The 23,286-nt window shown below is 28.6% G+C and overlaps 2 protein-coding genes across 2 annotated transcripts in view; one reads left to right on the top strand and one right to left on the bottom strand.

The window, feature by feature from the left end:
• CycA (cyclin A) overlaps positions 1-18,969 on the bottom strand; it is a 31,869-nt gene extending 12,900 nt beyond the window's left edge. The window contains exons 1-3 of the mRNA XM_065505567.1: positions 18,593-18,969; positions 12,170-12,483; positions 11,818-12,067 (exon numbers count right to left, since the gene is read on the bottom strand). Coding sequence (XP_065361639.1) covers positions 11,818-12,067; positions 12,170-12,483; positions 18,593-18,853 — 825 coding nt within the window. The 5' untranslated portion in view covers positions 18,854-18,969. The remainder of the gene's footprint in view (positions 1-11,817; positions 12,068-12,169; positions 12,484-18,592) is intronic.
• On the top strand, positions 3,802-5,173 carry LOC135954876 (RIB43A-like with coiled-coils protein 2). The gene is made up of 2 exons (XM_065505120.1): positions 3,802-4,020; positions 4,120-5,173. Exons 1-2 carry the CDS (start codon positions 3,895-3,897, stop codon positions 5,140-5,142), a joined length of 1,149 nt encoding a protein of 382 aa, XP_065361192.1. The 5' UTR covers positions 3,802-3,894; the 3' UTR covers positions 5,143-5,173.
• Positions 18,970-23,286: the final 4,317 nt, after the last annotated feature.

Here is a 23,286-nt window from a genome sequence, read left to right as displayed (position 1 = left end):
AACCAACTCAAGATGTTGCATACAAAAAAAACTAAAATTCAAATATGAAATATTCATATGCAAAACTATCTACAATGAAACAGAAGAATGTGTTTTGTCATCATATATTTGTGGGTTTTTAGCAACAACATTACTTTTATTTGAGTTGTTCGTTCTTGTGCTTCTATTCCATGGTAGGATTTTTCAAAACATCCATCAACACAACAACAAATTGTATTAAAATTTTGGTTGAGTTTTTTGTGTATGACTGAATGATTGATTACATAACATGCATTGGAATCTAAGAATATGTAGTTTCCGGTTAATCGGTTATTCGAAAAAAAATATTATTTCAGCAGATTTTGGCAACAAAAAAGTGCATAAAGTGAATAAAGATATCGAAATGAAAACGCCAAATAAGTCTTCCGATTCTTGTTTTCAATGTTGTCACAATGTTTTTAAACCAAAAATAATAGGTGTGTTATACTTTTGAAGTTGCCGTAGAGTCACACTTCTGGTTTTTGGTTTTCATCTCTTGTGGTTGTATTACCAAATGAGGGTTATGTTTTAATGTATTGTGGTTTAGTATCTTTTGAAAATACAATTGCCCAATTCACAATTGGTGTCGTAGCGTTGTATCGTTGTATGTCGTAATTTTTTTATTGTTTTGTTTTTGTTTCGAAAAATATTTATGACATACAATGCTACAACACTACTAGTCTTAGGTTGAAGTTTAGTTTTAAGAATATTGTAGTGATGTAGAATTTTTGCAACAGTTTTAATATTTGCCTGTGGAAGTTTGATTTTTGTAAAATAAACAATTTTACTTAGGATTTTATTGCTACTCCCCTTTTAACGTTCAATCCCGATTAATACTGGTCAAATGGCCACAAATAAATAAATAAATCACCAACACTATTACGAATAATAGAGTCTGCCATCTATTTTATTTTATGACTATATTTTCTTTTTAATTTTTTTTTGTTTCACATACATCATGGTTTCTCTCACAAGTAAATCTCCTGTGAAATTCTAGGTTTATGTCAGTTAGAAAATGAATTAAAGTTTATTGAGATGAAATTTCTTTTACAGCCAATAAAAATGAAATCAAAATACTTGGGATAAAGGACCAAAGATTTTAGTTTTGTGCACAATATGTAAAAGTGAAAAGAATGAATAAAAATCCTCAGGAGAAGTATGTGCAAAATGTTGTAGATTTTTTTTATTCCAATTCTGTTTTTTTTTTGAAGCAGGAAGGAAATTACTTCAAATACAAACTAAAGAGATGTTTATTTAATGTCTAGTATATAAAATTTGCCAGGATATGGGAATGTACATAGAGAAATACACATAGAGCGGAAACTGGAAAAATGTTTCAAAATAACTACACATACGAGTGTTGTTTTTGTTTTTATATAGTTTTTTTTTTACTAATACCAGATAGGTTTTTGACAACTGAGATAAGTCTTTGACAAGACAGTTTCCTATCTATGTGTATTTATCTATGGGATTGTAGTTTATTGTGCTTGGTGTTTTAAAAATAAATTTCTCAGAAGAGTTAAAATAATTTATAAAATCAAGTGAAATTGTAAGGAATAAGGTAAAATATTAAAATGTATGCTACAGTTAGAAAAGTAGCTTATTGGTATTCTTCATAACCAGAGCAATGAATTAATTGAAGAATACAGAAAATGTTCAGCAATTCATTCCTTAAAAAACATTCCTAACAAATTCTATAGGTTCATTGAAAGGTTTTTTTAATGCGAGCGACTTTTTGAATTTCCCGGCTCTTAACTGAAAGGGCAGAACTGCTCCTGTCAACAGGCATCTGACAGTTGACTCCTGTCAATATTTGAACAAGCTTGACAAATCTGAATTCTAAAGTTTCATTGAAAGGCTTTTTTATGCCGAACGACTTTTTGAATTTCCCGGTTCTTTACTGAAAGGGCTGAACTGCTCCTGTCAACAGGCATCTGACAGTTGACTCCTGTCAATATTTGAACAAGCTGATTCAATTAGTTTATGTTCTACAGTCAGCCATTGATAGCAGACTACCCGGGGACTTGAGGAGAAATTGGTAAAAAAAAATTAAAATTTCGCGCAGAATCGGGTATATACCTGAGGAGTTTTCATGGCAAAAATCCATGAATGAGGCTACGAAATTCTCCCGCTTTCGCCCTATTCCTCAGATTTAGCCCCGAGTGACTATTTCTTGTTTCCAGACCTGAAGAAATGTCTCGGCGGAAAGAGATTTAACTCCAACCATGAAATCATCTAAAAAAAAAAACGTATTTTGATGGAAGGGTTGCAAAAATTGGAGAAAGGTTGGACAAAGTGCATAGAGCTCAAATAAAATAATTTTTTATATAAAAAACTATGTTTTATTGCCGATAATTCTTGTTTTAGTTAATCGCGCAAAACATTGCACCATTTCTTAACGAAAATTAATTTTAAAGTTAAGAAATGATGATATTACCATAACCAGATATGCAAATCTATATTGAACGATATTGAAAATCGAAATATCGTTAGAGTCAGCAGATGTGATCTATTTAAATCTGCCAGGTAAATAAAAACAGAATTAAATTTAGAAGTTAGCGATATGACTGTGAAGAGAAGACTTCTAGATGCAAATTTGTCAAGCCGAAGTCCAAGGCCAATGCCACTACTTAAATAAATTATGGTACTCGTTCGGAGTTCGCCAGATGCCAACTGTTCTACAAGAAAACGGCGTAATATTTTGGGATCTGACGGGTCTTAACTTATTTTATATGGAAGTTCAGGCTGCAGGCAATATATTCGACGGCCATAATCTTCTGCTTGTCAAACACAGTTAAAATATTTAAAAATATATTGGTACTGCTATTATCATGATAGCAACTGCAGAGGTAAAAGTTCATGATTTTAAAAACTGAAATTAAGGAATATAGTTTCTAAAACAGTTTCCACTAAAAATTAAATTTAAAATTTTTATTAAACTTCTTTAATAGCAGTCTCTTAGAAATTACAAATTTGACTAAGATGTATCTGTATCTTATGTAAATATATAACAAATCTAATGAATTTGGGGTAAAATTCAATTTAGTTTTACCCATTTCATCTTGTTTCCATAAGCTGAAGTGAAATAATGATTTTATTGACCATTAAATAATCTCCTACCTAAACCCAAACATATTTAAATCATTTTATTTTTCAAAACTAATCTCGATTCATTCATATTTTTAAACTGAAAACATTTTAAACCTAAAAATGATTAGTGCATGAAAAACAAGCGGTGGTGTGTGGTGTAGTTGTGGTTGCGGTTTGGGGTTTCTTAGAATTCCTTAACAACAAAAACCTAAATTTGAAACTTTGTAACGTATTTTCTTTGTTGTTGCTTTAGCCTTCTTCTTCTACTCGTCGACGACTTTTAACAACAAACAAAACATGGTTAAATAGTGTATGGTAAGTTAACATGGCAATCAAGCGTTCCCTCAATGTGTGTGTAGAGTAAATAATGGATACATTACGTTGTATCCCAAGAAACACAAAAAATAATAAACATATTTGCTCCATGTCAACAAAATTTCGAAAGAAAAAAAATAAAATAGAAACAATGGAAAGTTAACATCATAAGTGACGGAAGAAAGAGATTTCAATACAACAACAGAACAATTAGTTTCAAAATAAATTAAGCTGTTTTTAAATATCACAAAATTGATTTCATTAAGATTTTAAAGTTGAGTTTTATTTGTGTACAAAGGCAATAATTGGAATTTGTATTTTTGAAAACTTTTTTGTACCTATGTATTTAGACAACAAAAGAAGTTTGTCAAAAATTATATTTTTAATTTTTTCATAACAAATACGTATATTTTAGTAATTATTTATTGTCTTTTGAAGCTGACCATAATTTAAGTGGACCTTAATTGAATAATGGCTATGAATATGGGTATTATGACTCAGTCAGATTTAAATGAAGCTGCTAAATTGGAGAAACGCAAACAGTATGAAGAGGAACGTAAAAAACGGATATTCAATGCCAAGCAACGTTTATATGGGGTGAGTTCAAAAAGATTATCTTAAAGATTTAAATAAAATAAGGAAATTAAAAATTTAAACCTAAAAATGTATTTTTGTTTAAATTATTAAAAATTTCAGCTCGACTTGGATACTTTGGAACGCCAAATAGCTGACAAATCGAAACAGCAACAAATTGAGACCGAGTACGAACGTCGCTATGAGCAACAGGCCGATATGATGCAAAAGGTGGTGCACAACAAAGAATTGGAATTGGAGAAACGCAAACGTGTGGTGGAAAGCGACATTAACTTCTATCGTTGCCGCTTTCAACGCAAAGAACAAAGACGTGAATTTGATCTTAATGATCCTGATTCTATTAAAAAATCCCAACCGGTACGCCTAGCAGATGACGATTTTAGCTTAGGCATTTCCTCGGCTCAAATTTTCAATGGTGAAGATTTGGGTCAGCGTGAACGTCAGCAAAAACAGCGAGAACAACAAAGAGCCTGGTTAGATCAACAGATATTGGAGAGAAAACGTGCCGAAGAGTCTCGATTGCAGGCCGATAAAGTGCTACAAGAATCCATACAATCACGTGATAAACGTTTAGAAGATATGGCCAATTCTGAGCGTAAAGTACGCCATCAAATTGTGGATTCCATAAGGCAATACAATTGCCAAATGGCCAAACAAAAACACCAAGAATCTTTGCGCAAAAAACAGGAGAAAACTGAAGATGACATGGCGGAAATTTACAATATGTTGACTAGTGATATTCTAACGGAAAATCCAGATGTGGCCCAATCTAAAACAAATCCCAATAAGAAAATTGCCTTCATGTATCGAGGCATGACGCCCGAAGAATTGGAAATGTTTCGTAAAGATCAGCAGCAGCAAATGATCGATCGCAAGAAACAAAAAACGGAACAGCAGTTGATGGATAAACAGTGGGAACAGTATGCATTGAATATGGATCGAGAATTGCAATTGAAAGATATGGAAATGCAAAGGAAAAAACAAAGTGAATTTGAAAAGGTTTTGGAAATCAACGATAAATTGGCCAAAGAGCAAAAACATCAAAAGGATTTGTGTAATAGGGTTTTGAATAAAAATGCAGTTTCGAAAGAGTTTTATAATCAGTTTAATAGGAGCTCGCGTTAAATAAATTTGATTTATCATACAAATTTAGCTATACATAATAAACTTTAAATTATCTTAAAAATTCTTTAGGAAATTTCAATAAAAATTATTGAGTGAAAATTATAATTTTAATTTTTGTTTTAATTTTCAAGATTTCTAAACAGAAAAATTAAATTGACAGTATACAAAGAGATTTGATAAGAGTACGTTATGTGGTTAAAATAAGATGGAATTCTTGAAATTTGTTTAATTTTAAGGCAAAATCTTTTTGAAATTGTTATATTTGCACCATTTCAAGGTTTTCTTCAACTGTAATACCTTTAAAAGATCCTTAGGAAAAACCTTTCCCTTCCATTCATACATAATGTTTCACATGTCATAAACCACCATGCGTTAAACGAAAATACGAGAGCAAAACAACACAGAGTAAAATTTATTATTTTAAGCAATTAAAATTCAACTTCAAAAAAAAACCAAGATAAAATGAGACATAAAGGAAGAAAATAAACGACGTAAAGAAAATAAGAAAGCAAATTTTGTAATAGAGATAAAAAAGAAGCAGCTGTCAGTGATGGCATTTAAACAGGACACACAGATATGAAAATAACAGAAACAGACAGAAAGGTAACATGAAAAAAACAACCGACTTTCTGGAAAAACAAGGAAAACAACCCTGTTTAAGACAAATAAACTATCAGGGTCAGAAAGAAAACTAATCAAATGAAAAAAAAAAGTTCAAAACTAAAGGAAAATTCAAAAATTAAAAACAAAAAAACTGCAGACATAAGGATATTTAAAGAAAATGAAGAGAAAGGGAGTTTTGAAAGTAGTTAAATGAGAAATATTGAAGGACTGCAAAACACTCTGCTGAAGAGTGCTGTTGTGGATAGAAAACTACTCTATTTCCAATTGTTTTTCAGAAGTTTCCACGATTTTACCGAATTTAATGAGGTATAAATCATGTACGTTTGAAGTACTAAGGAATTAAGCCTATGAATTAATTCGTAATGAATGCTTTATGGTTAAAATATCAAATTTGATTTGATTTTGAAAATTGTATATTACGAATTAATTCTTTAGAACCTTTGCTAGCCCACTTTGGACAATTATTCATTAGGGTATTTAGTTTCTAACCTAATCAAGAACATTTTTATGTACTATCAATTTCCAATGTCAGGTACCTTCAGCCACACCTTTACATGGCATACATTTGCCCAATTCGATCTAGCATCTACATCTTGAAAATAAGTGTTTCTTTTAAGGGTGTTTTTAAAATATCTATTGGATACGATTTTCTTTGTATATTTATTTTGTTTCTTTACAGAATTAACATAACTAATGAATAAATAGTAGTAAACTGTTAAGCCCTCACACATATGATTATACTATTCTATCTACAATTAGATCTCTTGAGAAAAAAAAACGAAACCTGGTGTTTAAAATTATGCACAACACGACCTTAACATATAAACAAGAGCCCAGCTCTTTATTCACTATTACACTATCATACAGCAGGATAATTAAGGATGGTAAAGAAGTAACCTAGAAAAAAAAGCAACGAACGAATTAGAAAAATACCATTTCAACAACACTCAATATGAAGGGAAAAAAAGAAAAACCATCTGCTCATAAATGAAAATTCTCATTTTCATTGTTCTGACGAAAAACAAAGAACTACAAGAACCATATGCTGTTGCTGTTTTTATATAAATTTCTCTTACAAAAAAAAAAAATTGTAAAAAAAATAGAATATTAAGAAATAAGCAAAGCATACATTCAAGGAATATTAAAGCAAACATTACCCTGCTGTACATAACCAATGCTATGGTACTTGCACGTTAGTGTTGATAAAGAACAGTATGTCTTCTTCCTACTTATTATATCATAATGTATGGCAAGAAAGAGAAATACTTACACAGTACAACACATGATTTTGGGACTCAATTCTGACAATTGCACGTGAAAGTAGCCCCAAAAATAAGAACTTCTGCATCATTAGTTTTGTCAAGTTGGCTGCCGTATTAATTTAATGGCCATACGCATTTTTTTTCCTCAAGGTGGATTTTTATCACTTTTTCTATATTTCAGCACGGTTATATCTCGTATACCGTACGGAATATCTCTTTTGTGGCTGAAGCAAAGTTGTAGATATTGAATAGTAGAAAAAAAGTACGGAACATACCCACCCGAAAAAGATGCATCCAGTGCCTTAAAAATCGCCAAAATGACCATTTTTTAAATTTTTTAACCAATTTTTCACCTTTTTTGCTCAATAACATATCCAGTTATGGACCGATCACCATGAAATTAGGTAGTGTGATTTGTGTCTATATAAAAGTTATTTATCATAAATTTATAAATTTATACCATAATTTTTTACAGATTTATGCACTTTAAAGTGATTTTCGGAAGCGTGTCTTATATGTGAGCTATGACTAATTATGGACCGATCATAAACAAATTCGGTACATATAATTTGTTCGGCCCAAGGACAAAAACTGTTGAAATTGGCTGAAATGGGTTCATTATTTCACCTAGCCCCCATACAAATGTCCTCCCGAAATTGGACTTTTTCGGTCATAAATGTTTAATTTATATATGTATATACACAAATTTCGCTCCAAATAAGTTTTATATATACAAAATTCATGTCAAAAAATTTTATTGTGATCGGTCCATAATTATTCATAGCTCCCATATAAGACCAGCTTCCGAAAATCAATTTAAAGTGAATAAATCTGTTAAAAATGATGGTATACATACAAAATTCATGTTAAATAACTTTTATATAGACACTAATTTCATGATGATCAGTCCATAATTGCATTTGTAATCCAGGTATTGAACAAAAAAGGTGAAAAATTGGTAAAAAATTTAAAAAAATGGGCATTTTTGCGATTTTTAAGGCACTGGATGCACTTTTTTCGAGTAGGTATGTTCCGTACTTTTTTTCTACTATTCAATATCTACAACTTTGCTTCAGCCACAAAAGAGATATTCCGTACGGTATACGAGATATAACCGTGCTAAAATATAGAAAAAGTGATAAAAATCCACCTTGAGGAAAAAAAATCGTATGGCCATTAAATTAAACGGCAGCCAACTTGACAAAACTAATGATGCAGAAGTTCTTATTTTTGGGGCTACTTTCACGTGCAATTGTCAGAATTGAGTCCCAAAGCAATGAACTGAAAAATGTTGTACTGTGTTATGGGAAAACTATTATTATGCTACAAAGGACCTATTACCACCACATACGAAGAACATACTAAAAAAAAGCATACACTTCTAACGTACACTTAAGCAATTAAAAAGGCTTAAGGAAAAACAAAAATAAATAACAAAAGAAATAGAATTTTCTTCAAAAGGAAAAAAGAGGCAACTCATGATAATGTACGGGTATTAAATGATAACAATTGCATTTATAATGTAATGAAAAACAAAAAAGGATAATTTGTACATGTGACATATAGGACAAAATGTCGGTTTTTTTATAAAAAATTAAAATTGCATATTTATTGTACGACAATGTGTCTTACAATAAATATGCAATTTCGAATTTGTTAGGAAATTGTAATTTATGACCAACAAACAAATAAAAAATATGTAGATGAATTAAGTACAGTCTAACCAAAATAAATTCCTAATTCTATTTTCGAAATTAAATTGTATATCCTTATCATTATATTAAAGAATTCATTACGAATTAATTCAAAGCCTTTATGCCTTAGTATTTTAGAAGTATTAAATTAATTGTTTTACAAAATTAATTGTTGAATCGTTCAATTAAAAATAGGATTTAAACATTTGTAAATTACACTGTCCAACAGCATTTTTGAAATAGATTAGCGTCCCTATAATGTATGCATGCTTTTTGTAGATCTTCTCAAGGACTATTTATATTTAAAATTTCAGTTCATTCGGATCATAAATGGATTTTTGGCGATTTTTTAAAAAAAAATGTGAAACCCAAGGTGGCGTTTAATTTTGCTAATTAAGAGTATATAATATTATTTACAACATTAGTATCTTTGGTGACCCCCACTGAAATTTTCCGGCAAAAAATTTCGTAGAATATTTTAAGCCTTAAATGTCCCTTTTGAAAGGACTTTTTTTGATTTTCTCGAAAAAGGAACAAATTGACCCTTAAAGAGAGGAGCTTGAGGGTTAAGAACTTCCACAAAAATGATCCCCATAAAATTCCACAATATAAGTCTGACACAAAGAATTGTCTCAGACATTAACTTACAACATTTTTTTCATTTAGTATAATTTTTTCATATTAGTGTATAATAAAAAACTCAACCAGCTGGACTATAAATTTATTCTACAAAAATGATCTACTAAACATGCCCTTTCAGAATTATTCTTTTCCAATCAAAAAGTCACAATTTGTTGGACAGTGTTATTAATAATAAAACAAAGATAAACTATTTTTCATGCAATTTGAATTAGATTTAAAGTAACAACAATTTAAACATTCAAAGGAATTTTATTATGAATTAATTCTATTCAGTTAAAATACTTTGAATGCAGCTATATTATTTGTTTTATTGGGAATGGTTTTATGGAATGAATTGCTCACATATCTTAATTCTGTAATACGATTTTGGTGAAATATGCTTAAATTGAATTAACTAAGTGGAAACTAATTCGAATTAATACTATAACTAATCAAAGTTGTAGGTATTTTGAACAATAATATTTTTTGCAACGGATCCTATTGGCAAAGTAACACTTTAAAAATAGGCATTTTGTTAAGATTTGACTTCATTACTCTTTAACTAATGCTGTCTTTTCAGCATACAAGACAATATTATTTAAAACATTTTAAAATTATAATTGTTTTCAAATTAAATGAAAGCAAAAGCAATTCCAATTGAAATAATTAAAAGTAAATACAAATAGTATACTCAAAAATAATTCATTTTTATAATTCTTGGACTTTGAACTATTTTGTATCTTTGAATGAATACTATTTCCTTTCTAGGAAATTATATTTTAAGAAAACCTTTAATAAACATTTTATCCTTTGGCTATATTGCATCATGCTGTTTTACGCACCCGTTGAAATTGAAATTGTTTTTCTTAACTTCTACTCTCAAACTCGAGAGAGAGTACAAAAAATTTAATAAAGTAAAAACAAGTAGATAAAAAGAAAAACTCCTTCTACCCTCAAGTTGTTATAAAAACATTCTAATGACTTGTTTATACCTGCTGTTTCTTTTTCTTAAATATTCCTATACAAATATTTTCTTTTACAAAATTTAAATATGTATGTATGTTTGTAGTGTTCTTTGTGTAACTTTGTCTAGGTTCTTGGGATTAAAGGAACCTAAATGAAATGCATGCATGTGTGTATTTGAAAGGTCATTGACTAAATATCCTTAAAGGAAAAGGCGTAGTAAATGATTACATTAACACATAACGCAAGAGAACTGCTTTAAGATACTGTATCAAATTTTATTCAAAGGATTTCGAATTTAAATATCCTAAAACTTACAAATCCTTATAAATAATCCAATATAACTTTATAAATGAAAATTTCCGCAATTTGTTAAGAAATAAAATAATATTACAAATTATTATTCTATATACAAAGCTCAAAATTTTATAAATTATTTATTTTTGTTTTGAATTTATTATTATTCTGTTATTTGTTTTAGTTTAACAAAAATGCAATCAAATAAATATTTATTTGTTTAATATGTAATTACAAAATTAAATTTTTGATTTAATACAACAAACCCTCTTTTTATACACCTAAAATTCCTATGAAAAACTTTTATTTGTGTTGTTTTCTTTGGAAATTGTTTTTATTTTACCTTAATCATAAAATTAAATTTTAAATAAAACCTACAATTTGTATTGTATGTATTTGATGTTATCCTTGATTATATTTTCAGAGTTTTAATAAATCTTTCTTTAATTTGAAAGACCATTGGGTCTGTCAGTTGGTCTAAGAGGTTAGTTAGTTAGACAGACCTTTTTTTCACGTACATTCAAATGTTGATTTGTTTATTTTTTTCTTCTTTGTTTTATTTATTTTGTTGGTAAAATACTCATACTTGTTGTACATATGTATTGTTGGCTTGTTTTTGTTATTTTTCTTAAAATTTTCTTTTGTTTTGTTAAGGTTTTATGATGATAAACAAATAGAGAGAGAGACCTGTGTATGCTCAAACTCTTAAAGCAATTTTTTTGTACACATTTCGAACGTATGAATGAAAAAACCTAACTTTAAAACGTTCTACTATATAAACAAATAAAAAATACTGCCTGCCAGCCTCCAGTCAGCCAACATTACCAGAAACCATTCTCATTTTTTGTAAATTTGTACAAGGATATATAGAAGGAAATTTATGAAATATGTTTTTTTTTCTGGAAATTGTTAAGAAATGTAAACAATTTATGAAATGAATGTTAAAAACATATACAGTTTGTTAAAAATGTATCTTAATCTTATGAAAAATTTAATTTTAAATTGATTGAATTTAAGTAAAATTTAAATTGCTTTTTATGCCTTGTTACAACTTTGATTTTAAATCGTTTCCAGCAAAACAAAAAAGACACTCATAAATAAATAATAATGCTGTATGGGAATTGTGGTAACTGCGAAGAGTTAAAACAAAATATTAGTTTTTTTTTAATTTTGTTAAAATTATTATTTAAACTCTCTTCATAAACCAAACTTACCTCACTTTCGCGAAAATATTCTAGAATCGAACGCTGGTATTCCACAACTTCAAAGAAACGTTGACGATCATTACGTGGTAATGCATCTTTATCATCTGATTGATCAGCAATTTCCAATTTAGAATTGCTATCGTCGAATAAATGCGAAGCCGATGCTGAACGATCCACAGACATGGGCGATAAGACATCAGAAACCGACATGGGGGTGGTATCCAAGATATATTCATTCTCTTCATATTTATGGATTTCACTGATAAAATTATAAAAACAAAACAAACAGAAATCCAATTAATATTTCATTATTTCATAAAATCTTAAAAGATAAATAATAAATATGTTTCTTATAAACTACCTTCGGTCTGTTAAAATATGCTGTTGGAAACGATGTTGCTGTTGTTTTTGATGATAAACATTTTCTTTATCAACAACATCATGACTAGTTGCTGTAGCTGCAGTTGTTTCATTTTGTTTCGTTATTACCACCACTGACTGCTGTTGTTGATGCTGTACAACCTCTTCCACTTCATTGTAATCTTCATAAACTGAAAATGTTTTAAATTGTTCCACTGGTACAATTGTTGATTTTTTTGCCGCCAATGCTGTTGTATCATCTTTGTTGTTGTTGTTGTTATTGTTGCCCTTAACATTGCCAACATCACGAAAAGCCTGCAAGGAGAAAATAACAATAATAATCTTGATTAAACAATGAAAAACCAAACAGAAAGAGTGAAGTAAAAGCGGCAAAAGTAAAAATAGCATAGACAACAAGTAGAATATTACACAAACCAAACAAATTGCACTTTATGTTATTGTCACATTATAATCTTTTGTACAGATGTTAGGAACTTTTGAACTTTAATTTATAAATACTATTTCTTTTTACTTTATGTACTAGCAACAAACTGGAAAGAATTGTAAATTGGTAGAGGGCACTGAAAAATCGATGCAAAATTAGTATAGCTTATAGAAAGTAATAAAGGGTTTTTATTTGAGGTCAAAACTAAAAGGGTTCTGAGAGCAAAAGTAATAAAGGGTTTTTATTTGAAGTCAAAACTAAAAGGATTCTGAGAGCAATAGTCCATATAATAAAAGCTGTGAAATAGATATTTATGTGTATTTAAGTGATTTACTATAGTGGACCTTACATGGGTCAGATATGGTCTGATCCACAATAAAGATGAGTTTTCTTTTTACACGAAACATATTTTTACTGCATTTTATATGGATACTGCTATTCTATAGGTTTTTATGTAGCATAGAATCATAATTCGGGAAAAAATGGAGGCTAGGAGAAATCATGACCCGAATCTCTTACCATTTTCAACAAGGTTTTTACATTTACCATAGGAATAACGTGAGCAAATTTTCCTGTCATTATATAAAAAATATCATGTCATATTGTTCATGTATCCTAATATTTCACAATGGTTTAAAAATGTTCTTATTGCCTTTCAAGCATAAAATGCCCTAAAATAATACTACACTGACCAGAAGAGAGCTGCGCCGAACGCCTAAGAGTCGGTTAAGCCGAGCCTCCGAGTCGTGAAATATTAGGACAATATGACATGACATTGTGAATTGACCAATCGTTTAAAAAGCTATGTAGTGTACATTATGAATAAATATCGTTTCAATGGAATACTTGTATACAGGATTTTAAACGCCTAAGAGTCGTTTAAACCGAGCCTGCGAGTCGTGAAATATTTGGACATTATGACAATATGACATGATAGGAGACCTTGTGAATTGACCATATGTTTAAAAAGCTATGTAGTGTACATTATGAATAAATATCGTTTCAATGGAATACTTGTATACAGGATTTTAAATTGCGCTCATAGTTTTTGAAACCTGCAGTATCCTCCGAATATTAATATTATATTAAACAAAAATATCCTAGCCCCTGGCAAGGATTTCTATCTTGCTCTTCTACTAGATTCTCAATTTTGAAGAAATATTTGAAATCAATGTTTATTTTTAACGATAGCTGTTTGCGGGAGGTTATACGACAGAAGGGCAGAACGAAACATGTCAAGAAACTGTACAAAATTTCCATGGAAAATAGATTTCTGTATAAAATATTTATTGATCTGTTGATAATAAAAAAAAAATTTAAAATGTAAATATCTATATTACACAAATCGTTGCAATGAAAAATATCCTATCTCACACATTTCCTTTGCTTTCACTGTCTCTATCTATGTCTAGCATTTATTATACCTAGTTGTGATGTTGGTTTGATTCTATCATTTGTAGACGTTTATGTATTCTATTTGAATTTCAAATACCTAGTGTATATGACAATTTTCGTTTCAATTTTTCCTTATGCACTATTTTTTAGGCTTGTGTTGTTGATTGCATATTTTTTGTTGCTTTTCATAGAGTTTTAGTTTCTTTTTGTATTTGTTTGAATTGTGTTGCTGCTTATTGGTATATTTATGGTACAATAACTATGTACATGTGCATATTTTGTTGCTATTATATAGAAAAAAAAGTATAGTATTTGTTATCAGCCCATTTGAGTTTAGAAGAGTGTTTAGTAGTAAATAATATATACTACATAGTTATGTAAGTATATATGTATGTATGTTTGTAACATTATCATCATTTGTATTGTATGTCTTCTTGTACTTATGGGAAAAATCCTGTTACACACGAATGACTTCTTTTTGTTGTTATATGTAATATGTTTGGATGTCTGTGTTTTGTAAAAATGTAAGTTGATATTTGTGTGTACTTTTTGTACTCTTTGTTGTTACTTTGTAGTAGCAATTTTATGTCTATGATAGTATGCATTTGTTATTATGTATTATGCAGCTGTATATGTATGTTGCTGTCTTCGTTGGTCGTGCATTTTAGTTTAAGCGTCTAAATAGAAAAATTTATTATGTTTTTGTTTTGAATTCTAACTGACAGCAAAGAAGCAAACAAAGGAAAAACATTGAAATGAAAAAATGAGCGGGAAATATTGCATGAAATGTAAACAAACAAAAGATGTCAAAAGGAAAAATGGAAAAAATGCAAAGGAAAATACATATTTAATTTGGTGAATTATGTTTATAAAGATGAAAGTAAATGAATATTACTTTATTAAAAGAAGAAAAAAAATAAGAAATATTAAAACTTTTTGCGTAAATTATAAGTTTGAAAAGCTGATAACAGCATTAAAATGGGGTTAATTAGTTGTGAAAATTATAGAAACTAAAGTACAACTAGAAGCAAAATAATGGTACATATTAACATTATTTTTTATTCCTGGACATAGGACAATTGTTAAAAAATAAGTTAAATAAAATAAATACCTATAAATTTTGATAAATATATTCAAAACAAGATTATTGTAAGTTTTACTACTTATGTTTTGAGGTTAAAAAACGTTCTTAAAAAATACCTATCTTAAAAATTATATCGATGTTTTTTTTTTAGAATTTTCAATAATAATGTGAGGATCAATTGGCTTCGATTTTCGATGATGGCACACCATAGCGTGGCTCAGTTTATTTCGTTTCCAGTTTAAATAAAATTCAATTTCCTATTTGGAAAATAGTAAGTACCTATATGTAAAATTTAAGTACATTAGTATTCTAGCTGTAATAACAAGATTTGTAGACAAATCTAGATGAAACGGATAATTACATGGACTTGACTTCTTTAGTTTTAAATTCTTATTGGAACAACTAAAACTGCCATATAAAAAATTTACCATTATTCAACCACTATTTTCAAATTAATTTTTAAGATTTTTATTTTACATCAAAATTTACACTTTACAAAGCAACAGATACTTTAATATTAATACTCAAACAAAAAAAAAAACAACATACAAATCTAAAAAAACATAATTGTAACAAAATGTGTATGCAAAAGTTGACATCTTTATTGATATGTTTCTTTTCAGCCTGTTTATTAGTTCTCTCTCTCTGTTTATCCAAATATGTGCCCCCTTTAATTGTATTCAGTATTTCGTTATTTACAATTAATTTAGATTACTGGTGACTTTCAATATTATTATTGTTACTTCACCACACCACAAGCAAATCACGCGACATTTAAAACCCGCATGGGGTCTAATATTTACTCAATGTAAGGCTTTTAATGTTTAATTCTTATCTTGGTTTGGATTTTTTTTGGAGAAATAACAGCAACTATGTACAAAATCATGCTTATGATTTGTTTATATTTATTATGACATCATTTAATATATAAATATTTAAATAGAACACATTTTATATAAATTGAAATCAATTTGACGCTAATAAACTTAAGTTATCGTAAGTTTTTACTCTACTTATCGATTGTTCTAATAAAATATGTAAATTATTCCTACTTTAAGTAAATATTAAACATAATGACTACCTATGTTATTATGCTATTCATTTATTTTTGTGATTTATAACTTCCTTTAAATATTTTAAGAATATTTTGGAAGAAAGAAAAAGATTGTTTGTATGCAAAAAAAGCAACTTTCGATTAATATTTGCAGGCGAATTGAATACAAATTTTGTTAAACTTATGATTTATTATAGCTTAAATATTTCAGTTAATATTTAAATTATAATAAAAAAAAAAACTATTCTCAGATTTGTTTGATGTTTAACATTATAGTGAAATAGGTACGCAAATATTTTAACTTGTTAAGGTGTTATAAACATAGCAGTTAATGTATTTCCTGAAGCTCTTTTTTTGTTCGTTATAATTCATATTTAAAAATCCTTTCAATTTGACTTCTCATTTATTTTTTGTTTTCGTATTTAAATCAGTACTAACATTTTTAACGGTAAAACTAATAATTTTAAGGCCGAAATCGTCTATTGACTTTTTTACATTTACATCCTTAGGGTACTGCTACACGTTTAATATATATTGTGATATTTATTCCAATGGATCGGGATCCAAATATCACAATATACATATCGCACTTGAACAACAAGAGGGTATTAACTCAAAATTTTAAAATTTTCAGTAGAGGATAAAAACTGTTTGTGGTTACATTTTAAGAGAATTTGAAAATCTGAATACATCATATTATTTAAATTCCATTTAAAAATATAATTACATTGTTTTTCCTTTACATTTTTCCAATTATTGCAAAAAAAATCTATTTTTTGAGTTAATACCATTTTTCTGAAAAAATATGAGCAATTTTATTATAAAAAGAGTCACATTTCGAATTAAAACCACAAAGTAAAACTAATTTTATCAACAAAACAGTATCAATTCAAAATACAACCAAATTTAAATAAAACAATTTGATTATTTTTAACTTGAATAAAGACTCAACTCAAAATAATACCTTTTTTATGAAAATATACGATGCGTTTCTATTTCAACTTTTGTATTAACTTAAAATAATACCTTTTTGTTGTATAAAAGTAGTCACTACAATGTAGTGACTACTTTTATACAACTACATTATCACGAAAATGGTCTCAAATGTTGTTTTCGAGATGAAAGAGTAATCGGAATACGTTGAAATTTTTACAGTAGATAGATATTGATGTTGTTAGTTGATTTCTTGAAAAAAGTGAAATTTTCAAAATTTTGAGTTAATACCCTCTTGTTGATCAAGTGCGATATGTATATTGAACGTGTAGCAGTGCCCTTAGAAGTGAAATTTGTAAATATCTCCTAAAATAATTATTCGAATTGTAAATTGTGATATCATTTTTGATTTAAAACATTATTTCAAAATATTGTTGATGACGCCCTTGGCAGGTTAGAAAATGCATTCCCATTTGCCAATTGTCTAAAAATTAATTTTCAATGGTATTCTTTACATTTTTACAAAGTAATTATAATAAATGAACTTAAGCTAAACTAAAAATATACTTTCAAACATTTTTTCTGTAATTCAGATGTGATGAAAATATCAAAAATATTGATTAATAGTCGTCGGTCTGCAGATGAAAGCGTATTTAACTCCGGATAGTGGTGTAAGAGACATTGGAAAATGTTTAATAGTTTAGCATAGGTCGGAAGGAGGGAATTTGAACTCCGGCAGATGCTAAAACTGAGTTTACAACCCACATTATAACTAGATTCTAGACCAATTGACAATAAGACAAATTATTGCACCATTAATCTTAGAATGTTAAATACTTTAATTTTGAACTAATTGCATTTTTAAGCATATTTGTCCAATAGTAATTGTAAAATTTTAGCATATATGAAAGTAGATGCGCAATTATCTCCCTTCTACTTTACATTCATTTTCTTCATTTTGCATCACTGAAAAAACTCTAAACAAAAAAAAGGTAAATATAAAAATTGAGCAGGCGCGCAATTACTTTTTCGAAAATATGGCAACTTGTATAAAGAGCAAATGATGAAAAACTTGCTAAAACAATAACAAATATTGCAAAAATTAATAATTTTAATTTAAATCAAATTTTAGACTTTGTTTCAAACATTTTAATTAAAATATTACCAAAAATCCTTGCAAAAAAAATATAAAGAAAACCAACTAAAGAGCGACAATATAAGCAATTAAAATATGGCAGCTTTATTTTCACCCTTTGCTCATTGCAAAAAAAGAGACAGAGACAAAGAGAAATGACAAAAACATCATAAAAGAAAAATAACATAAAAATGTGCAAGAGGATAAAACATAAAATGACGTCACATTTGAAACATGCAAATAAAAGAATAAGCAAAGTAACAAAATGTGATCGCAATATATTTTTTTTGTAGATACAAAAATACCAACCACCTTTTTGTAAGAATATCTTGTATAATTTGTTAATAGTGTTGATGATAATTATTTCTACAGACTTACCACTTTGTTATTGTGATTGTTGTTGGCAGCGATAACACCACTGCCGGCTGTTAAGTGTACACGAGCATTGGCATTTGAATTAAGTACGGCAAAATTGGCGCGTCCTTGTTTCGAAGAGACGCCACCACCAACACCGCCACCTAAGGTGGCACCTAGTGGCTGTAAAATATGAGATTTTCCTCCAGCCATAGTTTTCATGTTGCGAGGATTTTCCTTTTCAGAATCTTGAGCAATTTGAAAAGCTGTTTGAGTAGCCGCCATTGTTATTTATTCAAAGTTTTCACAAAGTCACTAACAAGAAACTCACAAGTTGTTTAATTTAGACTATTTTTGAACGTAAACACGCTTTAATATTTAGTTTTAAAGAAGCTTTCTACAAAAAACAAATTGATTATTTAATTTTCTTTATTAATTGTTAAAATTTTTCCAAACTTTGATTTAAATATCAATGTTTGTAAATTTAACAAAAAAATTGTTCCTTTACAAAAGCGAATAAAAGCTCAATTAAGGTTTTTTTTCCAGATTTTTATATATTCCCGTTTTTTTCCTGTTGAAAAAATGGTGGTTTTTTATAACTTTGTTTTTTGCTTTTATTCTCTTTATTTAAATTTGTTTCAAGTTGTTATTGCTTTTATTACATTTAATTCCCGTTTTGCTCAACAAATTCTTTGGCTGGCAATTTTTTATTTTGTGTTTCTTTATGTTGTTTTTTTTATCCTCACACACACACACGATTTTTCAGCACAATACGCAAAAGAAACGCTTACGAATACACACACGTTTAATTTAATTGAATCAACATTTAAATTAATTTACTTTTAATATATTTCTTTTGTATTAGCGCTTAAATTTTCACGCTTTTGTTAGTTTTTATAAAATTACAACATTTTCTTTGGATTTGTTTTTATTTTTAGCAACTCTTTTTTTTACAAAATTAAAACTCTGCGCTTTTCTCTTATCACTTTCGTGATGTTCTCTTGTTGCCGTCATAAAATCAATTGAAAACTCAACTTTGTGATCTTTTGCATTTCTCCCATTTTTGAATTTGTGCGCTTCAATAAATGTTGCCATACTTGCCGGTTATTACTTGTATTTCCCCTTTTTCTTCATGCAGTGGTGAGTTGAATTATTTCCACCACTGTTTGTGTTTTGGTAGTTTGTAAGACAGGGTTGTTATTTGGATGATTTTCTATATCACATACCGATTGGACAATTTGTAAACTATAAAAGCACCATGTATTAATACCATGAACATTATCGCAATTAATATTATTAAAAATAACATTTTGTTAAAGGAATTATTTCATTTGTGTACAACTGGAAGAAGTTTTAAAAATTAGAACGTATAAATATCACTTAGAGCTGCCAGATCAAATAGTTGAATTCCAGCAATTATACAGTTGTTGCTAATATATGAGGTTTAAGATTAATATAGGTAATTGCATGAATATGTCAGAGTTACTTTGCGACTGAACTTTTTTACTTGGCGAAGAACAGCTTCAGCTAGTTTTATATTTACAGTCGACTTTAACGTCAAAAGTGTACTTTAACTTGTCTATCGTAGACCTAAACTCCAATATATGTACTTTACTTTTACTGTGATGGCTATTATCTTTAATTCTTTTAATTTAATTAGTATGTAGTAGTCTATAGTGGCTGCGAAAATTAAGCGCCCAATTAGTATATAGTGAGCAGTGAATTTTACCCAATTGAACAATGTCCGTCCTGGCTGGCTGTCCATGTAAACCGTTTGCGCAAAGTACAGGTAGGGATTTTAAATATATTTCGATTAAATCGGTAAATTTAAATTTTTTCAGATAGCCCCCATACAAATGTCCTTCCGAATTAGAAATTTGTCTCATATAAAAGGAAATTACATTTAAAATTTTTGGATCAATCCATAATTGGACATTGCTCCCACATAAGGCCCGCTTCCGAAAATCACTTTAACCAGCATAAATCTCTTAAAAATTTCGGTAGCTACAAAAAATTCAATACAAATAAGTTTCATATTGGTATCCACATAAAATTTAACGGAAACAAATTTATTATATTTAATTTAATTGATATATATTTCATATAATATTTAAATACCGACAATTTGGGAGAAAATATTGTACACAGAAAAAAGAAATTCATAATTGGAATGAATTTTGTAATAAATATTATTAATCGAACTTGACTTTTTTTTCCCAAACTTTTTTCATTCAGAATATGAACATGTTCATAAATATTATAAAATTGTTCATGACGGAAATTTTTGTTTTTTTTTGCATAAATTTAATAATATTTTATAATAAATTGCATTATAATTGCATTATCTAATGAATTAATTCAAAACTATTTGCATAATAGCCATATATTGGCTAATATTTTAAGATGAATCAACAATATCTGAAAATTAAAAATATGTATCATTTAACACAATAAAATATAAATAAACATTAAGCATATCATCCCCTTAAAAAATTTAATCATTTTCGCGCATATTGGCTCATTTTGTAGCTGAAAATCATAAAAATAAATAAAAAGTTTTCCAAGGAAAATTTCAAACATTTTTCAACAACATAAAAATACCTATATGTAAATGAAATTATATTTTTCAAGCCTTCTAGATAATTTGAAAACATAAAATACGAACAAAATCTTAATATGTAAGAAATTATTTATAAATGTTATGAATTGAAATCAATGAAATCAAATCATAATATTTAAGTTGAAACTTTTTTCTGTGTATTAAAATAATGAAGGCAGTGTTTAAAAATTTTATTTTTATATTTCAAGGTTATACCAATTTTTCAGTTCCAAAAAAAATGTAAACTCCGAGTCAAATAACCAGTAAGTCAGGCAGTCCAACTAAAAAAAAGTATTATTTTGGAAGGTATAAATTTTAAAATCGAAATTTTTCATACCTGATATTGTATAAAATCCATCATTGGTTTTGCTATAATTAGTTAAATTTCAAATTATATAAATGTAAGTAAGTATAGCATACTTTTAGGAAACAATATACTTCATAGGGTATTCACTTAATCGAGTTTCTGGTTTAATCGGTTAATCGGGCAAATAATTAATCGGTGTTTAGATTTAATCGGTTAATTTAAAATTATTCGATTAACCGAATAATTTTTTTTAATTTTAAATTGAAAATAAATGTACTTATATAACGTTTTATTAATAAAAAGAACAAAAAACATAACAATTCAACAAAACAATAAATAACAAGTAAGAGTGCTATATTCGGCTATGCCGAATCTTATATACCCTTCACCTTTGTTGTGGATGCATTAATTTTTATACCCTCCACCACCATAAGTGGTGAATGAGGGTATATATAAGTTTGTCATTCCGTGTGTAACATTGAGAAATATTCATCTGAGACCCAACAAAGTATATATATTATTGATCCTTATGAAATTCTAAGTCGATTGAGCCATGTCCGTCTGTCTGTCCGTCTGTCCGTCTGTCCGTCTGTCCGTCTGTGTAAAACACGCTCACGTCCAAAATACGCAAACAAACTTAGTAGAGTTGCAAGAAATATGTTTATTATTGTCCTAAGCAGTTTGGTATTGAAAATCAGCGAAATCGGTACAGTGGAACCAAAGTTATGAATGAAAATGTGGGACAACCTCAAAAAAAAATTGATAATTTTCACATATTTTTGGACATTTTTTGTAAATATATTGCAGCTAATATCATAAAATTTTGCACTCGTTACTTTTATGATAGAAGGAGTAACTCTGGTGAAAATTATAAGAATCGGTCCATGATTTCTCCTAGCCCCCATACAAATTTCTTCCCGAAATATGGTTCTATGGTCTATAAATGCCTACAAAATAGGAATATCCACATGAAATTCAGCAAAAATAAGTTTCGTGGTAAAAGAAATTATATTACAAAATTTTTCGTGGATCGCCCCATATTTGACCATAGCCCCCATATAAAGTACACTTCCGAAAATCTCTTAAATAAGCATAAATGTCTTATAAATATCGCTATCAAGTTGAAATTCGACATGAATAATCCCCATATATACCAAAATCGCTGTACCTAATTCTATGAAGATCGGCCGATAATTGGTTATAGCTCCCATATAAGGACCACTTCCGAAAAACACAATAACCTACATAAATATCTAAAAAATATCAATATCAAAACAAAATTTCACACACATCCATAGTTTATATTTAGAAATCATACTACTGGATTTTGTGAATATCGGTCCATATTTGACCATAGCCCCCATATAAGGTCCACTTCCAAAAATCAGTTAAGTACTCATAAATCTCTTATAAATACATTTATCATGCTAAAATTCCACACAAATTATACTCAAATATATAGATATCACTGTTCCAAATTTTATGGAGATTGGCCGATAATTGGTCATAGCTCCCCTATAAGGCCCATCTCCGAAAAAAGATATTAACCTTAAAAAGTATTAAAAACATATCGATATCAAAATGAAATTACGCACAGATCCAGTAATTTGAATCCAGTAATCATACTTCTGAATTTTGTGAATATCGGTCCATATTTAACCATAGCTCCCATATAAGGTCCACTCCCGAAAATCACTAATATCCTCATAAATTTCTTACAAATATAGTTATCAGGTTGAAATTCAAAACAAATTTATTCAATATATACAAAAATCGATGTACCAAATTTTATGATGATAGACCCATAATTGG

This window comes from Calliphora vicina, chromosome 3 (assembly GCF_958450345.1).
Source record: "Calliphora vicina chromosome 3, idCalVici1.1, whole genome shotgun sequence".
Lineage (NCBI taxonomy): Eukaryota > Metazoa > Arthropoda > Insecta > Diptera > Calliphoridae > Calliphora > Calliphora vicina.
This window is presented reverse-complemented; position numbering and strand designations above follow the sequence as displayed.